We start from the raw sequence: 25017 nt of genomic DNA on the forward strand, positions 1-25017 counted from the left end.
CTTGCCCTGTCGTGCCCCAGTTTATTGTCCTTCACATAACAGCAGCTTTTCTCACTCACACACACTTTCCAAAGTGCAGTTTAGCAAACAAATATATAATAATAGACGTTATCTGATGTGTTGATTCTGCTAATTTGCCCCTGCACTGATCAGAGCTAGTGTGAAAAGCGATGGGGAGGAAACAAAGAGAGGAGTTTAGTCACCATTTTCATGAAGATAAGACTGAAATATGATGGCCAATATGTGCTACTATCAAAATGTAAAGCTTTGGATACACTGCTTGTTAGATGATTTCATTACATTAATCACTAACATACTCCTTATCTACTGGAAGTAATTGTGTTTTTTTATGTTGAAAAGTAATAATGTTTTTTGGCGATGAAGTGAGTATCATCTAACACACACAACCTGTGGTATTGTGTGTGTACACAATACCACAGGTTGCTTACATCATACAACCTTGAGGCACACAAACCACACACAGTATCTGGCCTGTTCGTAAAAAAACTACAAGCCTCACAAGCCCATGCTTGTGAGGCTTGTAGTTTTTTTACTTATAAATATGTATTTGCTTTCTGCTTTCCTGTCTCCTACAATCAATATCGAACTTCCACTTCTTTGTCTTCCTCCTCCTCCACCTCTATTTCACCTCCTCACATCCACCTCCTCGAACTCCCTTCATCATCTTCTATTTCCTTTCGTCCTCCTCTTATCCTCCTCATCAGGCTGCTTTATTATGCAAATCAGTGTTGGATCAGATCACTTAATTAAGCTCTACTGTGCCAGTTTTCACTTGCACTCACATGCACGAAACACACACTAACACATGGTAGCTTTCTTTCACAGACAGAAAACTGCTGGTGGTTGTGTGGTATCATGATTAGTATTCAGGACTCAAACGCGCACACACACATACACACTCACACACACACACACACACACACACTCACACACACTGCATCAGGCAGGAGAAGAGTCTCTTTGAGTGTGTATAGATAAACAGACTTGAATAGTGGGGTCTCTCCAGGCCATTAGCCTGCAGTTAGCGTCACAAGCTGGCCCTCCACATCACTGCAGCTGATGAAGCCAACTGTCTCCTTCCTACGGCTGCCGAAAATGCAGCTTATGAGGTCATGGCAATGATATAACTGAACATCAGGTTCAGAAATTGATCTCGTAGGCCTATTTTTAGATGCTCTGGGAAACGTAGATGAGCAATGTTGCTAGTTTTTCCATCACAAAGCTGGTTTATTGCTACTTTTAGTGAGACATTTGAACTAAGATTGAATTAAAACAAATCAGGTTTATTAGATACTGTATCTTACGAAAAGTTAAATGAACAGGTGCACATTTCAGTTTGTTACAAGAATACAGTCTTTTCAAAATAAAATGATGTCTTCACAGGAAACAACTCAGTTATGTTGCGGCAACAAAACTACCTGGTTAGTTTCAGGAAAAGTTTGTCATTTGGGTTAACATGACTACGGACGTGCTGTGATAAAAACATCAACGACTTCTCGTTTCACATTCTTCTTCTGACTGAAAGAGCGCTGTTTTGTTGGATTATATAGATTTGGCTTTCTTGTCTGAAAACGAAAATGTTTAATCACATGTGATCATTATTGAATTTCCTGAAAGCATGAACAGTCGGCAAGTCCATTTTCAAACGTGTCAATGATTGTGCCCCTTTCATAATATTTCATAAGTGATTCCTTTGAGCATGTTACTAGGGATTTTACAGAAATACAGATCTCTAACAAATCCACAAAAAAAACACCTAATGCTGCTGCTGTTGCATGACATCGCACCCGCACTCGACTGAAACGGCAACGAGCAATTACAAGAGCTGAGAGCTCATCACAAGCCTTTGTTACATTATGATTAGGTATCTCTCATCAGAATGACCTTAAATGTTTATTTTTGAAAGGTAATGTGCCCTCCAGTTGAGACGTGAAGATGTGGAGAATCACTTCTCTGCTCAGGCTGGCCAGCAACAGCACATACTGACACATGAATAAACTCCAATACGTTCCCGATGGGATTATCATGGCAAATGACGAAATAATTGAACATAAGATTGATGGAAGGCGGAGCAATTTGCCCCCAGACACAACCTATCAATTTTGATGATTGCTTTCATTTATATCTCTGACAAAAATTAGCTCATTTTATTGGGTTACGGACATATTAGCTTTAACAAATTGATTGTGATTCAGTCTGTGCCACTGAACTGGAGCCCTCAGTATATCAATGTGTCTTTACTTTTCTGTGACTTATGTGCTGGTTAATAAAGCTATTCCGGGATTTAGAAAGATGACAATATGTATGTGTACTTGCTGATATTTCCAAAATGCAGTCTTTAATATGTTTAAACTATGCCACAAATCCTTCATACAGCATTCGATACTTAAACTTACGGCTCATATTCAGATGGTTGGTAAAAAGATCATCATTAATGTGTTGTTGAAAATGTAGCTCATTGTTCTCATTTATGTTCCTCTGACATGCCAAAATGCACTATTCTTAAACAACAACACAATTAACTGGCAGGGGAAATTTCCCACCAAAATGTACCATGGTTTTGTAAAAGACTTTGACCTTTTCCAGCATGCTGCAGCTTGTTACTGGATTTCATGGCAGGGGGCGAGATGTTTACTGTTGCCATGTTTCCAGTAACATTACGAGTGGCTCCGGATAAGACCGCCAGCCAAATGCCTAAGCTGTCAAAGTAAATAACTTTTCCATTTCAAAGAGAGCTATTCCAATTAAGGGGGAAGGATGGAGCGAAAGAAAGAGAAGGGAAAGCCACAGAAAAGAACGGGATGAGGGTGGGCAGGATGAAAGGGGAGGTGGAGAGAGAGGGAGTGAAAGTCATTGGGATCTTGTCGGATTGAAAAAGAAAAGAGGTGGAGGTCGTATGGAAACAGGAAATCAATTGTTGGGTCGGCGTTTTGCTCCGGCTGCAGCTGGACTGAACCTTGAAGTGTGCGAGAGAGAGAAAGAGAAAGTGATGGAGACCAAATCTGAAGCTCCGGGTCAGGCTGACACAAAGATCGGGGGTGAAGGGAAGAGGTGCTTTCTCACTTCCTCCGCTGTGACACCAGTCAATTTATACGTGTCCTTTGAGGTCAAGAGGACACGAGTCACGTGAGGAGGTTAAGTGTAATCATCGCTCACGTTTTTCTGATGATCAAGGTCAATTCTATCAAAGGCGTATTAATGCTTCAGATGAGATCATAATCATGTTATTAATTTGCAGTTCTAAAGTGCATGTAATTTCGTCACACAGTGCAGTGGGTGTAAAGCATTCAGCTCCAAGCCAATCCCAAACAGATCCTATTGTAAAACCACTCTTAACATTGTGGGTTATCTTTGCTTTAAAATCACCAATTTAGACAATGAACTATCTTTTTCTCAAAATCCTTCCCTTTTTGAAAATGATGCATAGTACCAAAAGTCGGTCTGACCAAGGTCAGGTCAGTAGTGAAAGAGAGGGACTACATGTGACCACTAGACCATCCAGCAGTCACGTTAATTATTGATGAGGGTGTCCCATGACCTCGACTATTGATTGAGCGAATTGCAGCCCCAGTTATTTTACAACCACCATATCATGTGGCTGCTGCAGCTGTATGTGTGCACATGTGCCCACGTGCGTGTGTGTGTGTGTGTGTGTGTGTGCGTGCGTGTGTGTGTGTGTGTGTGTGTGTGTGTGTGTGCGTGCGTGTGTGCGTGCGTGTGTGTGTTTGTGTAAATGTAAGTGTGTACTGCACTTTAAAAGTGAACGAAGAGATTGTGTTTCAGCTGTCATTATGCAGAAAGTAGCAAGACGCTGTGTTATACCCTTGTGGGTGTGTGAGCATTTGCAAGAATTTCAACTTGAATGCATGTTTATGTGTGTGTGTGTGTGTGTGTGTGTGAGAGGGAGATGCGTGTTTGTGTGCGTATCACAAAGGACTACTTACAGGGATACAGTGATACAGAGCGTACATGCTGTTTCTGCTGCTGTTATTGATTTGAAAATAAATAAAAGATGATTCAGGGGGATAACCTTCATATTTTTTATCCTCTGCAAATATTTGATTTTATCTCTTATTTGTCAAGGCAGTGATACTCTTGTGAAATGTGTGCGTCTCTGTACGTGTTATTTTCAGACACACACACACAGACACACACATGTAATTAATCACACATACTCTGTCATCTGGAGAGGTTCTGTGTTTCATCTCCTAGGGCACACACGCACAGACACACACACACACACATACACACACGCACACACAAATACACACATGGTATCATACTATCCACTCGTGCCCTGCACACACTGTTGGTGAATGTCAGTGTAACACAACTTGGTTCTCCTCTACATGAGTAGTTAACCTCCTGCGAGCCAAATCTGATATTCCCATCAGCCTCAGTAAGAGCTGCTTTTTATCCTGGCAGACGCGCGGGGAAGAAACAGGGCCTTTATTATCCTTTTCCTACCGCTATAAAAATATTTTTAGGGTTTGCGGTCAAGAAAATACAACTTTGTCACTATACTGTCATATGAAAACTTCATGTCGAAAGTGCAGCTTTGGTTATTGATTTCTACATTGAAGTTTTATGGGATCCTCTCTGTGCCTAATAAGTTTCACGGCTGTGTTAAGCACTGAAAGGTCCCCGTATATATTTTACTTTCAAGTGGAAATTAGGCTGTTTTTCTGGCGTTTGTGTGCAGTGACTCATCAGAGTTGTTCGTCCATGTCGAGTGAGATATTAAGTTCCTCCAGCGGTTGCAGAGGGCCATGCTTAAAGGATAAGTATGGTGTTTTATGTTATTTAACCTTAATATTAAAAAAAGTGATTATTTTAGTAGCTAAAGAATTATACTGCCTCCATAATTTTACCTCCATTGTTTTCCAAAAAAACGATTAAACCAAAGTAAAGGAGCCACACCATTGCCCAGGGCGACATTCCTTACACTAAGCATGTGCTAAGTGGTTTGATTTTGGTCAGTTCTCTCCGTACCACAAATATGTTCTCATCCTCAGAATGTGTAATCCACAGTTGAAAGTAGTCCTTAACAAATGTTCTGTTACACCTTTGCGAGTACTGTTTGCTAGAAACTACTATGCCAAACAGCTATTGAGCCTTTTTTTTTATTAATCTATATATTTGTGTCATGTGACAGAGTTGTTAGTCTTCAGTATGAGCCAATGGGCTTGGGCCTGAGAGCCACTGACAGATTTGGAAAGTGCAATTCATTGTCTTGATCCAGCCGAGAGGCTTGACTGTCCGATGAATATAGTGAAGAGATCTTTGTTTGGTGTTATCCAGATGTAAACTGCTAGGGGCATGTGTGCCCTGTCAACATGTGTTTATGGATAAAGGGATCAGATCTCAGATGGTCGCTGTTATGAGATGAATACAGTCTAACTTTTGTCTGTTTATCCACACTTCTGTTTCATGCTCCTTGTGCATTTTCTACTGACCCGGCAGTTATCTCGCTGCTTCTCTTACCTGATTGGCTGGGGGCGCTGGCTGTCAGGTCTAATTTCCTGATATGTCTACCAATCAGGGTGGTCTGTTTAGTTTGTGCCAGCAAAGTGTTGTGGTTGACATTCCATCAGTAGGATTATATTGGGCTGTTTAAACCCGCTTCAACTTTTATTACTCTCTCACTCACACAGACACACGCAGGCACGCACACACACACAGGCACGCATGCATGCATGCAGACTCACAGACACACTGTAAAGCGGAGTATTTAATGCAGCATGGGACCTTGGTTTGCCAGTGTCAGTGATGAATATGGCAGTAGTATCAGAAGGGTTGGCTTTTGCAGAAGAATGTTGTCCACCACTGGGATCTCTCAGACCGGTTCTGCTGAGCCCGCACATTCCGCTGGCTCGCTGCGATTGTTGCAAGACATTTCTTTTATCTAGTGTGTGTGTGCCAGATAGAGAGAGAGAGAGAGAGAGAGAGAGAGAGAGAGAGAGAGAGAGAGAGAGAGAGAGAGAGAGAGAGAGAGAGAGAATCGCAGAGCTGACATGTTAGCCTAAACTTTAGGAGGAAGCCGGATAACTGGTATTTATATTTTGTACTACCTGGTCATTTGCTGATGGAAATCCATGCCAGTTTATACAGTAATGGATCAGTAATCATCTCAAGAGGTCATAAACACAATCCATCGTCGCACTACTTCAAGAAATATACAAAAACATTTGATTTGACATTTTTGGTCACACGTAAAGAGATGCCACATGTTGAAATACTGTGACCTGTGTTATTTGAATTTTCAGTTATTGTGTAATGACACTATAAATACTATTGCTTTGAAGTACAGTACTGGATTTGGCCAGTAGATGCGTTGTATCTCATCATCAAGTCGAGATAAGATGACAAAGTGGAACTAAATTGATAGAGAGAGGTGAGAAAAACACGAGGGACCGTTGTGTTTGATCTCCCTTCCTACACAGACACACACACATGTACACAGGCAGTACACTTTGCAGAGGTGGCGTGTCACACTACTTGCGCATATTGCAGCAGATTTGTGGTGAATAGGAGTTTAAAGAGCTGCTGAGCGCATATTTAACACCACAGATATTTAAAGAGAACAGTCCTTTTATCTGAGGGGACAATTTGCATTATTCATGTTGGGCCTCTTGAGAGATGAGGAGAGCGAGAAATAGAGACAAAGAAAATTCTGAGATTTATTGTTTTCCTTTTTTTTTTTAAATATTTTTACCAGCAGTCAATGGGTTCAGCAGATGTACATGCAGTCCTCTTGCAGTTTGTTTATGTGTGTGTGTGTGTGTGTCTGCATTAAATAACCCCCATCTTTAATTCCTCACTTGTAGGTGCACCGGCAAAGAATATGGCTATTAGATACTGTAGCTATGTGCGCGACACTCATGCATCTGTCTGTGTTCTTATGTCTCCAGTGTGCAGGGCGGGCTTCTACAAATCCACTGTGGGGAATATGGAGTGTTCAAAGTGCCCTCCTCATAGTTTCTCTCACCATGAGGGGTCGCTGCATTGTGGCTGTGAGAAGAACTACTTCCGTGCTGAGGGAGACCCTGCATCCATGGCCTGTACCCGTAAGTGTGCTTTTATATCAGTTATCGATGCAGCAACATTTGGGTCTATTTGATATATCATTTGAGGAGTCAGTGACATCCTGGTGTAATGCAGGTATCAGATATCCGACCAGAGAAGCCCTCCAATGTGGTGTGGGAGGATTCTTCTCATAAGCCCATAAAACCAGACTGACCCTTGTCGTGAAGAGATACTGAAACCCATTCATTTGGCTGTCATTGGAAATGGTTTCAGATGCTTTTCACACAGCAGAAAACTTTGTCTGTCTTTGCTCCATATTGCTATGCATAGTGTGCATAAACAATATAATTTCCATTGTAGTATATCTACAATGGAAATTATATTGTTTATGCACACTGTTTATATGCAAATTGAATCCAGAGGCTTGTGCTTCTTCTCATGTGTATGTTTTTTAGTTCGCAGAATGTCCTTTATAGTTGGATTCATACACATAATGCAGTTAAAGATTACGTCCCAAGTCACCACTAAAAACTAATGGACACCACTAATAGACAAAGTGCGTTAACATCCCTTATTCATTTAAAGGTCACCACAGTCACGGTTGCTCCAGAACTCTTTATCACTTTCCGCTCCCTACGTGACTCTCTTCTGAATCCCTCTGATGCAAATGGATTGCAGATGCAGATGCAGATACCTCCTGCGAGCTTTCCAAAATGCATTCCCCATAAAACTGTAAATCACTGCATTCCCTGGTGTCAGGTTGTGGATACATCTGTTACTAAATGGGATGGGAATAAAGACAAAAGAAACGTCTTGCACAATGTTGAGAACAGTAGAAAATACAAATCGATGCCCCCGGCCATAGACAGAGTCCTAATTAGAACGACAGTCACGGCAGGTCCCCGTTGAGTCTTATCTCCACGCCATCTTGTCAACGAGGCAAATTTCACCTCATTGGGACAGATTGAGCGACACAGGGGCTGCACATGAATAGATAAGTTGTGAGAAGATAATGATTGTGATTATACTGTTAGCGGTGGGGTAGAGGTTGTTTCGCATTGACTCATGGAAATTTGGAAATGCTGGCAGAAAAATGAGAATGCTAAACAAAAAAAAAAAGTAATCCGTTTGGTATTTCCTGTATAGTATGTCTACCCCCAACAATTCAGTTCCACCAATTAAAAAGGCATCAATGAATACACCTAACGTACACAGCACCCCTTCCAAAATAAAAAAATGCACATATGCTAGTCGGCCTCGCTGATCATCACCATAACTTGCTAAAGACACCATGAAATCCTCTTTTTCTTCCAAATCTAGTGATCTCCAGTGACTCTGGAAAGAACCTAAAGAGAATTGCCAATACATGAGTCTTTTTGTGAGGGATGTTATGCACATATCCTCAGTTCTTACACAGCATAATTCATGTCACATGTTAATCTAAATGTCAATGCATTATTTTGACATTTGGAATTAGTGTATGATTGCCTGCATGTGTACATGTGCATGTCTGCACAGGTAATAATATATTGTATGAATTACAGGTCCAAGAGTTTGATGTGGTCAGGGGAGTTAGCTGTATAGATGAGCCAGAGACTTGTCAGGGTCAGATTCCTATCCGAGAACACACAGTCTCACTTTTAAGAATACACAGAGTAGGGTGACATATGCATTGTTAATGATAGATATTGTTGATGATAGTATCCAGTCATAAACTGGTTGCTTTAAGGGGAGTTTCACTGTGTTAGCGAAAGGAGTAATAGTTTTGTCAGTAGATCTTGACAAATGATTTGGTGTTTATTGCTCGACTACTATTGTCTGAGAGCTCCTTGAATGTTAGCGCTGATATAAATGGTTGGGAAAGATATGGGATGGGATTTTGTTTTCATGATAGAAACAGCACGTCGATTTATTTGCATGTGGAGGTGACTTTGACATACAAAACCATAAATTGTGTTATTTGGCCATGGTTTTTAATAATAGTTACAAAGTTCGTCCCTTCGAGGTGTCCTAATTTGTATTCAATTAATGTAATTATTGGCTTTCACTAGAGCTCAACAGTGAGTTTCCAGAAGTAAGAATCCTGTTTATATTCTGAATTGGGATTTTGACCATAATATCGTAACCAAGGTAGACTTACCAGGAACTATGGGTTCATCATATGAACCTTTTAGAAGAACGTGTTTTATTCACAATGTCATGGAAAACTCTTCACGCAGCTCTCTGTTACCATGGAAATGTTTATCTTGACCGTGAGCGGCACGTGAGGGTCTGTGTCTCCATGTGCTGCTCCCGGATTCAAAGTGTCTTATATTACGGAAAGAGTTCACCACAAAGCCTTTCTGAAAACATTTTATGAGAGAAATAAGCCATGCAGTCGCCTCAAATGTTTTCAAATAGATAACGGGGGTTTGAACGTTTTTGGGAGTTTCTAGAGTCTGCGAGCAGCCATCAGGAATGGTTATTTATGGGATGAGTAGTTCCTTCACTCAAATATTTATATATAAAGTTTTGTATCTTTTTCCTTTTTCTTGCACCAGATCAAATGTTTTATTGTCAACATTCATCTCGTAGTTGGTTGGCTTAGTTCCATTCTAAAAAAAACTTTTTATATCAGGACTTTCAGAAACAATTGAGTGAATGAATGGAAAACTCATTTCCAGAACCGGAGTCACTGTTGAGCACTAGAAACTTCTTGACAATTATTTTCAGTTTAGGAGCTGCAGAACCGCCTTAAACTTCGGAGTCATATTGGATTTGTTACAACATCAAACAAAGAGTCTGTAATTTAGATTTGTCTGCCTTGCAGATGCCATGATGCAATTTTCTATATTCAAGTATTTGGTGTCTACCTTCTGATTTCTCTCTTGCAATCAAAGACTGTAATGCAGATTACCAAGACAGGAGCTATGCATAGTTTGGGAGTGAAGTAAATTGTTGTAAAGTCAAACAAACCAAAACAAACATTTGATCTCAAGACACAACCCACTAAGCCCATTTCCTTTCTTCCGCTGCTACTTCTCAACTGAGTTATTTGGCAGTTTTGTTTTGTTCCCCATGTAATTACAGTCACAGCTTTGATATACAAATCTGGAAATATTCAGAGGGATCTGCATCATTTATATGCCAGTCTGAGTTTGACTGTCTTTTCTCTTTTTTTTGGTGGAAGATGCTGTCATGCCCTTTTTTTCTTTTTACTGATCCAAAAAGAGAGGAAAATGAATTGTGTAGTACATACACAGATTCATATTAACTCATATTAACTCACCTGATCCATAATTAAACTGCAACATTTACAACATTCTTTATTAACTGAAAATCTCCAATTCGGTAAGCTACAGTTGCACTTTAAAGGCCTGTTAAATGGCGATAGTTTCTACCTGGATAACTCACTTCCTGGGAAACAAGTGAGCCTTTAATACAGACAAGTTCCAACCAATAAAGCCATCACTATGTTTGAGAGAAAACCAACCAACCCCCCTTTTTAGTTGCTGTATGTATATTTTTTTTAAAGTTATACTATTATCATTCTCTCCTTTATTTGCTCTCTTCCCTGTTCTTCAATCACCTTTCTACTAATTTACTTTCTTTCTTCCTTTTTTACCTCCCAAACCAAATGTTTCTCCCATGCTTCTATTTTCACCACCATCCCACTTCATCTTCTTCTCCACCAGGACCCCCGTCAGCTCCTCGAAATGTAATCTCGTCCATTAACGAGACCTCCGTTATCCTGGACTGGAGCTGGCCGGAAGACGCCGGCGGGCGCAGGGACGTCACCTTCAACGTCCTGTGCAAACGCTGCCGAGGGGAGGCTGCTAACGGCAGTAGCGGTGGCAACCTGCGTTGCGAGCCTTGCCGGAGCAATGTTCACTTCCTGCCAAGAGCCACGGGCCTCCACAACACCTCGGTGACGGTGGGAGACCTGCTAGCCCACACTAACTACACCTTTGAGATCGAAGCACTGAACGGTGTGTCATCGCTGGCACCCAAGATGAGACAGTACGCCGCTGTCACCATCACCACCAACCAAGCTGGTGAGCTTCTATCACAACAGGCGGATAGATAGACAAAAGGCATGCACTCACATATTCAGACCACATATTATCAAATGATTAGGTTTTAAGACTATACGGTTTAGTACCGCCAACACCAACACAGGTCTCCGGACACCATGCACATATGTGGTTCTAATGCATGAGTGTATTTAACATTTAACTGTGGGTAGAACCGCAAGTTTATCAATAAAAAAATAGCAGCTCCCTTTGTACATGGATAATATGCAATACTTCTCTCTGTACTGCACCCCCTGTGTCTACCTCTTCCTTTAAATATCTTTATCATATAATACACTGGCATGTAGTTTATGTGCTCCAAGCATACACACTCCAACCATCGGAACTGGACATTTACAAGGCGATCCCGGCCCGCTATTCGCTTGTTTAACTACCAGGATCGAATGTCTTTTGAAAACTGAAAAAAAAATCTCATCCTTTTAAAAAGACACTCCTAACATGAGGATGGGTACCCACAGCTCTCATCAATCTTTTATACAAATATCTTTCCACGCATCAAGTCTTTAAATGACTAAGAAAGCAAAGGGAAGTGGTGTTGTGAAATTCCAAGAGTCAAATAAATCTCGCTGCAGTAGAAAGCGCCAAACCTCAGACATCCCTGACTCTAGCAAGGAATGTGCAGTGTTCCGGCTTTAGGACATCGATTTATTATTTTCCATTGCCCACTCTCTTCAATGTTCTTACACAGTTTGCCTTTGTTTTTGGTGTGTTTTTTACTCTTCTCCTCTCAACCATTATCTCTCTCTTCATCTGGAAACAGGATCCTTTCCAACCCAACACACACACACACACACACACACACACACACACACACACACACACACTGTGCTATTGTCTTCCTCCTTATACCCCCCCCCCCCTCTGTCTCTGCAAGCCTTTTTCTGCTCCCAACCTTGGGAGGTGATTTAGCACTTGGAAGGTGTTTTTTTTGGAGCTGAGTGAACAAATGGATGTTTTCTCTCAAAAAGTTGTCACACAGCGAGGTCAGACGCTCCATCACATCCTTGATGATAGGCAGATGGCAATAGCTGTGAATTTAAACAGAGTGGTCCCAGTATATGTCGTGAAGCGTAGCGAGTCCCGTCTTTGTTGTGATTTGAATGCTCACGTGTCACCTCTTTGTGGCTAATTTATTCCAGGAACACAAGAGTTGCTTTGATTTACAGGCTACAGTGGGTGCTTTGGCTGCGTCAGGTAATCAGTGATGCAGGACACGGCTGTCAGTCAGGACATGTCTCATTTCCTGAAATCAAGCCCTAAATAATAACATTTCTCTTTCTGTCATTGGAATTATAATTATGCTTATACAGCATTTAACTTTAATATTTTGGAGTTTACTCAAGGGCAAGCATGTTCACACAAACAAACTATAAGGGTAGATGCACTGAATCATACATAAGTAAACTCCCTGGTCGGTGTCATGAATATGCTAATGTCAAAGGTTGTAGGTACACACAATACACAGATAAAATTGTGTTGACACACCTTGACTGTATAAAAAGTGACAAGTTTAGACGTGACCTTTTTAAAGTGACAGGGCAGGGATGAGAGGTAAATATAGATTGTGTGTGTGTAGATGTTTGTGTGTGTGTGATCACATACAGTACGTGCACATGTTTCTAGCCTGGGGATAATACTATGTCGTTATTAGGGGAAAGAGCAATAAAGATTAAAAGCCACATTTCAAGTAAAGGCCATATTATTAGTAACCATTATCTGTGTGGTAAATCAGGGGGATCAGCATTTATATTGTATCTGACTTACACTAACCCTAAAAGGGCTGTGTGTGATCTGAATATTAAAAAACATCTTTAATGTTTGAGCGATCATCAGAGGAGATGAATCTGTGTCTTTCCATATCACAGCTCAAGCACATGCACACACAAAAACACGGCGCTTCATTATACCATACAACCACACGGCCCTCTCCCTCTCTAAGAAAAATATCAGCCTGCAGCTGCACACCCTCCATCAGCCCTGAGAGTTTGCAAGGATTAGGTATGTCAGTGCTCTAGCCCCACTCGTCTATAGTATTCTTTCTCTCACATAAACACACACACTCACACACACACACACACACATACACACACACACACACACACACACACACACACACACACACACACACACACATACACATACAGATGCCAAAGCTGTTAAAAGCTGGATTAAGTGTTTCCCTGGGAAGGAGCTGTGTGTCCTTGCTGTGCTGTCAAGGTGCTGTCAGATGGCTCTCCTCATCCCACCTCCCTTGCCCTCGACTCATTGTTATAACTACGTGAACAACAGAGTAGCTGTGGTCCACATTAGAGTAGTATATATATATATATACATGCTGGGGCAAATCACTTCTTCACCTGGTGGTTGATTATCCTACCTGTAGTCTCCATTATCGCGAGACAAACTCAGACTTCAACGATCAACACTTCAAAGTCGTCATTTTTCTGACCATCTACGTATACTTCTCTTCACGTCTTGTTCATAGAATGTGAATATAAAAAAATTGCTTTTTGGATTCGTAAAAACAAAAAATGTTGATTTGAAAATAAGTAGTTATAAGAGAGACTAGAAGGGGAAGCAACTGAGAAGCAGTAAACGAACACGAGTTTCAACACTACAATTTGTCACAAAACACACATGTGACTGGGGACCCACTCAAATGACCACCTGCGGGTCCCGGGGACTCGCTGCATTGAAAACCCCTCAGTGTCACTGCAAAAAACAATAATCAATCAGATATCAGCAATGTCATTGGACAACATTTCTTTTCAATTAATTCTATAGCAATAAACTCTAAAAGTCTGCCAGTCCAACAGTGTACAGAATAAATAAAGTAAAAATTCAGACAGCTGTATCGTGTCCCGTGCATCGCGTGTGAATGATGCTGAAGGCCAGTTTTAAGGTCATTATAGGCCTGGTATGCTGTATTAGTTTGTACAGTTATACTACAGACAGAACAGAGACTGACAGCCAATTAAGGCAATATACGTGCAGGGGGAGAGAGAGAGAGAGAGAGAGAGAGGGAAGCAAGAAGAAGGAAAAGGAGGAGAGGAACTTGAAGCTGCCTCCAAGCGGCCCAGACACAGTAAATCATTACCACCATAAACCACAGAGCCAATAAAAAGCATCACCCCGCTATCAGAACCAGAGGGAGAGGAGGAGAGAAGGAGCAGGGGGTATAGAAACAGATTCTCCCCATCTGGATTCATTACAGGAGAAAGAATAACTTCCCGCAGAAATACAGTATATACGAGTATATGCACGGAAAGATACACACACACACACACACACACTGCTATATAATCACAATCAAGAAGGCTCAAACATTTCAAAGACAAACATGTTTTTTCCTGTGGTCTAATAAAATTAAAAGTCGATGCCTCAGATGCCGGGCTGGCCCTGGAGCTGCCTGGCAATTAGAGAGCAGTAAAAAAAGGGAAATGAGGAAGGGAATGAAGAGCAAGAGAGCGAGAAAGAACGAGGGAGGGGTGCAGGGCTTGATAGAGGAAGGGATGTGCTAAATTACTTGGGAACATGTGAACTCCCTTAGGCAAGGCGATGCATGGGTGAAGGACTGGCCGGGAAGATTGGGGAGGGAGAAGGCACCACACCAAAAGGGACAGCAGTGGGACAAGGGGGAAGCGGTGGTTTATATATATATACAGTATATTCAAATCAATACACATTTCCAAGAATATGCAGAGCAGCAAGTTGCTCCAATAAACGCTAAAGGAGAAGCCATTTTAATGAATTGTGTACCGGTAAGTGTAAGCACTTATGTGAATTATTACTCACTCACTTATTAGCACTTAACATGCTATAACCAAGCACCGTTTAGTTTTTCTTCATTTTGATTCCTGCTTTGTCCCACAATCAGAAGCTTTTGCTCTTCATAACACAAGTAATCAACTGATTAAATGAAATTAATGTGAGAAGAAAATGTCAATACTTTAAGGTTAATCTTTAATCTGGAAAGGTTTCTCAGGATGAAGAGAGTTGAGGTGGCAATAAAACAGTTCTAACTGATTCATGCAATCCCATTGAAATAGTACAATGCATTAAGTGTTATTTTGATGAGTTAATGTTGAATCAGCACTGACCTAAGCATTATCTACTTCGCTTTCACAGAGGTGAAATGCACAGCACTGATGTCAGTATTATGTTTCTAGTTATTGTGTGTGTGTGTGTGTGTGCGCGTGTGCATATATGCACAAGCCAGTGTTTGAATTAGTGTACATCGTCTTGCTCCACGCACCAACCCCCGGGCCAAAGCCTTTAATGCAGCCCCACTGGGCAGCAAACTGAATTAGGCTAACAGGAACCACAGACAATTTCCAGGATGCAACACCGGGGGAATGAACTTCCACTGAACTCCACAATAAAGGAACTCACTCTCTCTCTCTCTTCCACTCTCATGTCTGTCTATGTCTCCCACCCAGCTCCCTCCCCAGTAACAGTTATCCGAAAGGAAAAGACGTCTCGGAACAGCGTCTCCCTGTCCTGGCAGCAGCCGGAGAGACCCAATGGCATTATCCTGGACTATGAGATCAAATACTACGAAAAGGTTGGTGCAGAACACGTCGCTGTCAACGCATTACTGTGTTTACTCTTTCAGCACGGCAGCACCATGAATGGATTCCACTGTGATCCGCCCTGTCAATACAAGTCCACGGCCAACATACGATGCAATATGATGTGTAAATGAGTGAGCTTTCCAGCTGTGTAACCCATGGACGCATTAAGGAGTAGAGTCGACCGACATTAATGATGGCCTTTTATTACTATGTTATTTGCTTACTCGGTGCTTATGTTGAACAAGTCTCTGCACGTCTTTGGGCCCATAGAGCACGCTCACTGGAATCCTCCTCCAGGCATGCCATCTATCCCATGACGGGGTATGAATCTTTTCATCCAACTCTTGCCAAAACAATGAAAAGTTAATTTCTAAAATGATAAACTATTGCGTTCAGCGGACTGTTTGCTGGATTGACTACTTTTTTCACGTCATGTTATCAGTTTTGGGGACCATGAAGCGGCTTGACGTAATTAGGATAGAAAAAAAAGGTAACTTTAAATTGATAGATACTACATTTAAAATCGTGTTTCCTTGATACATAGGGAAGTTTGAGAACGGGTTAAAATCTTTAACAAATATTCTCATGTTTTTATTTATATCCTCTCCTCTATTCTCTCATATCGTCTCCATTTCCCAACTACCCGCGTTGTCTTCTCTACTTCTTTTGTGTGTTTCCGTCTTTATACTTTTGCTTCGTACTCCGCTTATGTTTACCTCTCATCTCGCTCTCTCTATTTCTCATCCTGTCCTCCTCTCCTCCATGGAGACACGTTTTATGGCAGACAGTAAAGGCGTCTCTAGGGTCACTCATTCCTCTGTGAGGGAAATTAGTGCAGAACGAATTGCATTGGCTTTCAGCACCAATGCAGTGCTACGGCTGACATTTGATCGTGAAATTAGCCGCGGATGCAAGTTTAATCACTCTGGCAGATCCAGGGCGCATGTGCGTGTGTGCATGTGTGTTCCCCAGATCCCGGTTTGCGTGAATGCCAACAGTGGCCCCTAATCTCTTGATTAGTAGGCAGACAGAAGCTGTTTCCTCTCTAAACTCTGTTCCCTGCTCAGCCATCCTTACCTAAGAAGTTCAAACAGAAAACAGACAGAGGAAAATGTAATGACTGATAACGGGTCAGAGCTCAGCGCAGCTCGACTTCAGCAGCTGTAGCTTTTCAATCGCACACACACGCTTACACATTACAAATGCATATTCATCAAAAGAAGATATGGAAACGAATGAAACGCTGGAGTGTAAGGAAGACCCCGTGTGTGTGACTGAGTTGTGTAATGAAACATCTCTTGGCCTTTGCGCTGATCCCTGGTAATCACATCGTCTCTCAGGAATTACTGAAGATACTTAGGGACAGACACAAACTCACAAGTTCCCAGAGGATTCTTCACAGCAGCCATGCACACCCGGGGGTTTTAAACCCCAGACAAAAGGCTCTTCCATGCAGAAGAGCGAAATGGGACAACCAGGGGAGACCCCCCATGACAACCCAGGATAGAGGCCTCTTGGTGTGGCAGGCAGAGGGACGCTGAGGGCCTCGAGCATGCCATGGATCAAGGCCGGAGGAGGACAAGAGTCGGAGCACAAATAACCCACCCCGAGACCACACCATGACTCACTTAGAAGACAGAAAGAGGCTTTTAGGGACACACATACGCAGACACACACAGATATAATTGCATGCACACATAAACAGGATGGTGAAAGAGAACACGAAAACAGCTTGAGTTGAGATTAAAAGAGAGCTTTTAGCAAGAAGATGTTCAGATTTGCAGCATCAGCCAGACGTTCTGCTTTTCAATGTTTGTGGTTTCCTCTGTCTTTATTTACTTAAGTTTAAGACAGACATACACAGTGTACATTATCCTGTAACCCAATAGCCATTCACCGATGACTCTAGCTTCTCCTAATGGAGAAAAGTGAACATTTTGCCAACAACCACACAATATCAATCAAACTTGGAATACTTCTTTATAGTCGATTGGTTTGACCACGATTTCGAAATCGTGGTCAAACCAATCGCAGACATCGAAAGTCATCAACGTTATGTTTTAGGACAAGTAAAACCTTTTGAAGGGCATTTTAAAAGTTGGAATATTTCATCTGTACAGGCTTCACTAGTGTGAACTCTATAATGTCGGGCAGAACACAAATATTAATCGTCACAAGTCATTTAGACAGTAACTCCTGAGTGCGGATTGGACCAGTTTTGTGCAAGATTTCCTGCCAACTGACAAAAACTTGTCTTTAATAATCGTCCATGTGCATCTAATAGGTCATTTTCTGTATCATTGTGTTTAAGGCTTTGAAGAGCATTAATAACCTTCAATGTGCATGGCGTCTGTTGTTTCCAAAGTTCCATGAAATATAGTCTTCTTTGGGAACAACTGGAACGATCACATTCCCACTTAAAGGAAAAGACAACAAACTGATGCAGTGACAGTTTCTGCATTACACTGATACCAAATTAATATTAATGTACAACAAACTGTATGAAACTATATGGTACGATAGATTATGACTAAATCAAAGTTAAAGACATACATTTGATTACTGGAGGAATGATATTCAGTAATAAATTTTTCATGCAATCCTGCTAAGTAATGAATTCATCCTACTTTTATTCTATATGAATAGTAATTAATAACACAATTAGTGTGAGGCCTGGTGAAAATGTGAAGAGTTTTATAACATTAGAAGCTTAAGTGGATCATAGCTTGCAACACATTATTTTAAATTAACCCCACCTAACCTCTCTTTCAAAGAGAATGAAGCCCACCACCGCAAGCTTGGCACATACCACTTTATCACACGGTCGTGAATCCAGAGGCCCAAGTTTCCAAAGTGCAAGGGCAGTTCCCGAATTATAAGTCCTATATATGGGAATTCTGAGGGAATGTGGGGATATTCTTGGGAATTTCCAACCTGAAAACGTTCCAGAAGAAAAGAGGTGTTTCATCTTTGTAAATGTCAGGCCGGCTGTGTGATCTTCCTTATGCTTTAAAGGGTGCTCCACAGCCGATAAGGCATTTCCAAGTGCACTTTGTGAAAATAGAATTTGTGGAAATACAATTTTTACATGTTTTATCACTGCAATCTAAAAAGCAGAGAGATAGAGAGCTTCAGATCCACTTTAATTTGGCCTGTTTATTTAGTCTTAGATGGAAGGAATGCGAGCTCAAACACTGTATTTACAAGACTTCGGCTGCACATCTCCTGTTTTTGGGTCTGTGTGAGTTTGCATCTATATGTGTGTGTGTGTTATACAAGCTATAATTTGCTACAGCTTTGTTTAGATTGTCAAAGTAAAATGCAGCACAGAGGCCTATTCAATTCTAGCAGTGTTCTGGTGAGACACACACACACACACACACCATTGAATAGTCAATCACACAACTTGTCAGGCTGCCGTATGCAAGTGAGGTGTTTGACTTGAGTTTCTTTCTCTGTGTCTTTGTATCTCTCTCTCTCACACACACACACACACACACACACAAAGGTGCTTGTACCTCACCTGTGTGTGATTTTCAGGGGATCACATGCTGTCCAGAACGCGTAACGGTGACAAGCTGCGAGTAGATTTATGGTTGTGATGAAGAGTTGTCCCAGTTCTGGTGTATCAGTTACCTCCTCACATAGAGCAGTTTAAAAAGCTTTGTGGGCCATAAAACTCTGATCCACTCCATTAATGGACCTGAAGTTTCTTTTTACACTGTGTATGTGTGTGTGTATGTGTGTGTGCGTGCGTGCGTGCGTGCATGTGTGCGTGCATGCATGGGAATGTCGACTTGTGTTTATGCTATTTCCCGTAGCAATGAATGCCTCTTTATAACTGAGTCTATAAAAAGGATTTGATTATGCCTCAATACGATTCGGCCTTGGATGATTTTTATGAGCTTGGCTACGTTGCAGAACATGTAGCTCATTTTTAGGATTGTTGAAGTCATCTCTAATAGCTTGTCATTAGGATTTAAGATCAGTGTAGTCCTATTTTACCCCTATTTAGCAGTTTGTTGCCAGTCTTCAACTATGGCATCTTTGTTTGAAGCAATAAAGTACAAAAAAAGAAACATTTTATTCACCCTTTATTAATATTAATCTTTTTTAATATAATTTCAAATTATAGCATATAGCATGCTTTATGCATGTTATAGATTACTCAACTGACTGTTAAGTAATCCATACTGTTTCATATCCACTCACTAAACATATACAGTGTATGAGCCTTTTTATTTTTTAAATAACCATTTTCCAATTATTTTGATTAATGATTATTCTTTTGTTTGATATTTATATATTTTCTAGATGGCTGGATATCTATATAAGTAACACATGACTAACTTGGAGCATACTTCTGCACAATAAATATCTAAATACATGAACAATAAATAACTTTATTAGATTGGGTCCTCCTATTATCCTCAGTGTGGAAATATCAGTGCACTCTCTTCTCGCTCTACCTCCAGTCCTCTCATCTTCTCACCACCTTTTTCTTCCTTCCACATCTGGAATCAATGTGCCGAATGCAGCCCTGGTGTGTAAATCCTCCTGTTGTTTCATCAGTGCAGATCAGTAGTAGAGAAGTCATAAAATAAGAAGGACATAATTAATCAGATTGGGAAGAAAGTCAAACTGTCCAGGATGTGTGTGTGTGCGTGGGTGTATGTACATACACATAATGCACACAGTGTTTATATATATATGTATGTATTCATTAATGGTGTAAATTGTAGTATTAAAAACAAATTGAATTCCTTGCTCTGTCCCTCTCTTCTTTTGTCCGCCTTGTCTCAGGAGGAGCAGGAGACCAGCTACACCATCCTCCGTGCTCGGGGTTGTAATGTGACCCTGAATGGTCTGAAGCCCAACACCGCCTACCTGCTGCAGATCAGAGCTCGTACAGCTGCCGGATACGGAGCCAGCAGCCCCAGTTTCCAGTTTGAGACCAGCCCCGACTGTGAGTTCAGCTCAGAATAGGCCTTTGATCCTAATTCTTGGGCTGAGAAATCACTGATAATAAATAGTGGGATTTAAAGCCATTCTTATTGGAAACCACTCAAGTATTCGTGCTATTTTTTGTCCTGTGTGATGTGTGTTTTTGATGAGTTTGTTAGAGAATGAAGTTCAACACTGCTCACTACCTGTTGCTCTCTGTCCTTCAGCAGCCTTCTCCATCTCCAGTGAGAGCAGCCAGGTGGTGCTGATCGCCATTTCCTCCGCCGTGGCCATCATCCTCCTCACCGTGCTGCTCTACGTCCTGATTGGCAGGTCTGTCCGCCAGTTGCTTGGCTTCAAAGCGATTCTGATGCTATCTCCCTGTGTTGCCTTTGAGGCATTTTGAATTTCGTATTTTTGTAGATAATTAATAGTTGTAGTTATTTCAAGACAAAAAGATAATTAATAACAATATTGTGTTTCTGGTTGCCACACTGTGGCGTTACTTCGGGTTTACCAGTTTAACCAATTTCAATGCTGCCTGAAAGTTGATTGTATACATATAGCTCAAAAATAGCTGCATACTATATATTTTGATGTTTCACCAAAGAATTAAAATGTCATATATTTCTCTTCTGTAATTCCTGTCGGTGTGCGTGTGTATGTATAAGAGAAAACTAAGAATTGTATGTGTATGTTTGTGTGTGTGTGTGTGGATGAAATTGGCAGACTATACTGTTCAGAGAGAGTATAAATCCATGGCTCATTATAAGACTTACTCATCCTCTTTTGGTTTGTAAGAACTGGGATTACACACACACACACACACACACACAGCATGCGCTAGACTTCAGGCTGAGCCAATGGGCGAAGTCCTATTGGGAGACGTGGCACTACTTATGACCTTTCTCTGTTTGGATTGGCAGGTTCTGTTGCCACAGCAAATCCAAACACCCTGATGAGAAAAGACTGCACTTTGGCAACGGCCACCGTAAGTACTGCACCCTGTTTCTGTGAGGCGTGTTTCAATATCTGCTCTCTGCATGGTACCATTCACAGAGTAGAACAACTAGCTCATTACTTTAACGATAGCTTGAGATGTTTTTCACAACACATCTTGACCGACGCTGGTTGTTTTAGAGCAGCTGTTTGCAAGCTTGAGGTGGTTTCCCCTTTACTTTGGTTCACTTGGTCATATGAGAAGGCAGTAATTGGACCGAGACCATGCTGAGGAGACGGTTTCTCGGTCCATTTGCAAACCAATCCTGGAGGCTTCTCTTGGATGGGGAACAAGGGTCCCTCAGTGTTACAGCAGCAACTGAGATTCAAGGTTTAAACTATTTCAGATTATACTGCAGAAAAAAGTTATTTTCATTGATACATTTTTGAACAGTGACAAAAAGGTTTCACTCACACAACTTTTTATAAAGTTGAAATTGGACCAATATGTAAAATAAAGTAACATCTGACGTGGACCAACACAAAGGGGCAACATGTTTAGGATTAAACTCCCATTTCCTTGCTCCCTCTTCAATGTTTGTTCTCCTTTATTCATATACAATGTGCTATTTATATGGAATGCTCCTACCTTTAACCTTGACCCAGGTCTTGGGCCCCACACTCCCCAGGCACTGAACTGCGTCCGTCCACCGCTTCCTGAATAGTTTGGATGGGTCAGATTTGCAGCATAAATTTCCCCCATAGGGACTAATAAAGTACAACTTTATTACCTAAAGGATAGCTTCACTTTTTTTTTCAAAGTCCGTCTTAAACCAGATCATTATATCATGTCATTTATTGTAAGTTAATTTGTGTGTATCACAAATCAGCTGTACATTGATAACTGCGTGTGCCATATTGTTCAGCTTAGCAGCATCTGCAACCGCTGTTATTCTAACACATGGTTCGCTGTTCAATTATATGAAGACAAAGTTGAAGCGTTGCCCGGTGTTTGGTATAAACATATCTCCACTTATCGTCAATGAGTTCCGAGTGCTGTTTTTCAGTAAGGGGATATGTCCTCACGGAGTAATTCAATGTTCAGCTGCAGAGACACACTTAAGCAGGCACAGTTCTTAAATGGTCATGACGTGATGCAACCTGCTCTCTCCTGCTGCAGTGCGTCTGCCGGGTATCAGGACTTATGTGGATCCTCACACGTACGAGGACCCGAGCCAGGCTGTGCACGAGTTTGCAAAGGAGCTGGACGCATCCTGCATCGCCATCGACAAAGTGGTGGGAGCAGGTGAGAATGCACAAAGGAAAAGCCTTGACCACACTTGGCTGTATACACACAGGTCCTTTCAGGCATGAAGTGTCAAACTCTCATTATACAACAAGAAAATCAGTTTATTTCATTTCTAGCATTGACCCTCTGAAAATCTTTAGTCAAATGAATTATATTCCTAATTCTAACTGAATTCTCAGATCTATAAGCAATTAGCAATTGCCTCACTGCATAAGGTATAGAAGTACGTTCTAGTATAGTGCATGGGCGCAGATTAACGGTTTGCTGAGGTCATCAAAGGAAATGTTCATCAGTGCAGAAAACAAAGTCCCTCCACATCAAAAAGGGAAAAAAATAGAAAGTTTATGAATATAAATTAATGTTTTTTTCCTCTCCCGGGCCTCTCCTTTCACTTTCACCTCACAGTAACTTTTACTCTTTTACTCTTTCATGCTCTATTTAAATTACAAAGACACACCAAGTACTCAAGCACATATAGAACGAGATGAGGTACATGGAGAGCTCCCAGATATCCACATTTTCATAGCAGCAGGCTAGTTTAACTGTGTGCCATATACTGCACAGCTGGCAATGAGAAAGCATTTAATGCCCCAGCTTGAGGTCCCTTCTTCCCAGCTCTCCTCTATGACAGAGGGAGAGATGGTGACATTAGAAGTTGTTCTGCTCACCTTCAGTCGCTTTATTTCTACCCCTCCTCTTTCTTTCCTCCGTCTTTTTCCTCTTCATTCTCTTTCTTTCCATTTCCCACTCTACTTCTGTACTAAGTCTAATGATTGCAACAGTAAAACACTCTTTTCATGTACTGCCTGATAACTTGAGCAGGAGTGCCGACGGGAGGGTAATGCATTGTGATTCATGTTGAGTGCAGGCAGAATAGATGGAGACTAAAGCACACAGCACATAACAGCAGGCCGGTCTCCAGAGTCCCACGAGCTCTCCACACTGTAAAGCTGTCAGAACGACCTGAGAGTTTAATGTCTGAATCCACACTGGACGACGCTACGCTCCACAATGCATTTATCATACTATATAGCAGACACAGAGCATATTAGTATATGTATAGGGCTACACTACACAAGTAGATATTGGCTCATTTATTTTAATCAAATACAGACGAGTCAGTGTCTATTTCTGAAATGAAGTGTTGTTTTTTTTCATTATAGAATCTATGAACACTACTCTGACTCTCAATGTGAATCCCTGTATCTCAATTTACTTTTAAAAGGGACATATTCACTTTACACAAATACACATTAATTACAGGACAATGTTGCAGGCATAAAGAAGAGAGAAACAAATATAATTAATGGACAATATGAGGGGAAATTCACAATATATATAAATAATACCACTATGTGTATCATCCCTCATAAACCAATATCATGTGAACCCTAATACCCTCACAAACAAAGAAGGCCACACTACAGTAAATTATAAATATTTAATGCGCACAGTGCATCGCCGAGACAAAGTGTATTTATTTGAGTGCCTCTCCATACTTAGATGAAGTTCAACATCACATTGTGTATACTCTATTTACATATGTGCTGGAAAGCAATAAGGAAATCAAATAATTGCCTTGATTTCACAACAACAACAACACACTTTAGGTGCTAGATGATTGGAACAGCTTGGAGCAAACTCTGTTTGGATAGTCCAATGCTACACTTAGCTTAAGAATCACACCTTTGTTCATGTATACCTTTAAGACAACATTACGATTCTTTTGTTAGCATGAAGCAGCTCCCCTGAGGCTTCGATAACTTATTATTTCTGGGACATACTGTGTTGTTGCTTCTGAAAAAAATTGTTTTACCGCGATCAAATTGTAGCAACCAATACAGTAGAAGACACAGCAAAATAGACCATCAGACCATGTTGTTGTTTGTTTAGAAAAAGCATGAAACCCTCTATGAGAAAGCCAATTGAGTTGTACAGTATATAGCTGAACGCAGCTAGATCGACGTGAACACTGCAGGTGGGCATTAAAGATTAAGCCATGATGTAAACATGTTTTACCTCAACTACCCACGTGTATGATTTTTATTAACCACATGAGCAGTCCAAACAATTCACAACTTACCTCGTCCTCCTCCATCCCCATCTGTCTCCATTAAACAAGACTTTGATC

General features: G+C 41.1%; 1 protein-coding gene across 3 annotated transcripts in view; it reads left to right on the forward strand.

Moving 5' to 3' along the window:
* The window catches only part of epha3 (eph receptor A3), a 91174-nt gene that overhangs the window by 43351 nt on the left and 22806 nt on the right, over positions 1 to 25017 (forward strand). For 2 of the 3 annotated variants that reach the window (XM_034562183.1, XM_034562184.1), the window contains exons 4-10: positions 6933 to 7088; positions 10722 to 11081; positions 15560 to 15684; positions 20498 to 20660; positions 20866 to 20971; positions 21565 to 21629; positions 22758 to 22883. In XM_034562183.1, coding sequence (XP_034418074.1) covers positions 6933 to 7088; positions 10722 to 11081; positions 15560 to 15684; positions 20498 to 20660; positions 20866 to 20971; positions 21565 to 21629; positions 22758 to 22883 — 1101 coding nt within the window. The remainder of the gene's footprint in view (positions 1 to 6932; positions 7089 to 10721; positions 11082 to 15559; positions 15685 to 20497; positions 20661 to 20865; positions 20972 to 21564; positions 21630 to 22757; positions 22884 to 25017) is intronic. The other variant, XM_034562185.1, reaches the window with a different exon arrangement.

Source organism: Cyclopterus lumpus, chromosome 21 (assembly GCF_009769545.1).
Source record: "Cyclopterus lumpus isolate fCycLum1 chromosome 21, fCycLum1.pri, whole genome shotgun sequence".
Classification (NCBI taxonomy): domain Eukaryota; kingdom Metazoa; phylum Chordata; class Actinopteri; order Perciformes; family Cyclopteridae; genus Cyclopterus; species Cyclopterus lumpus.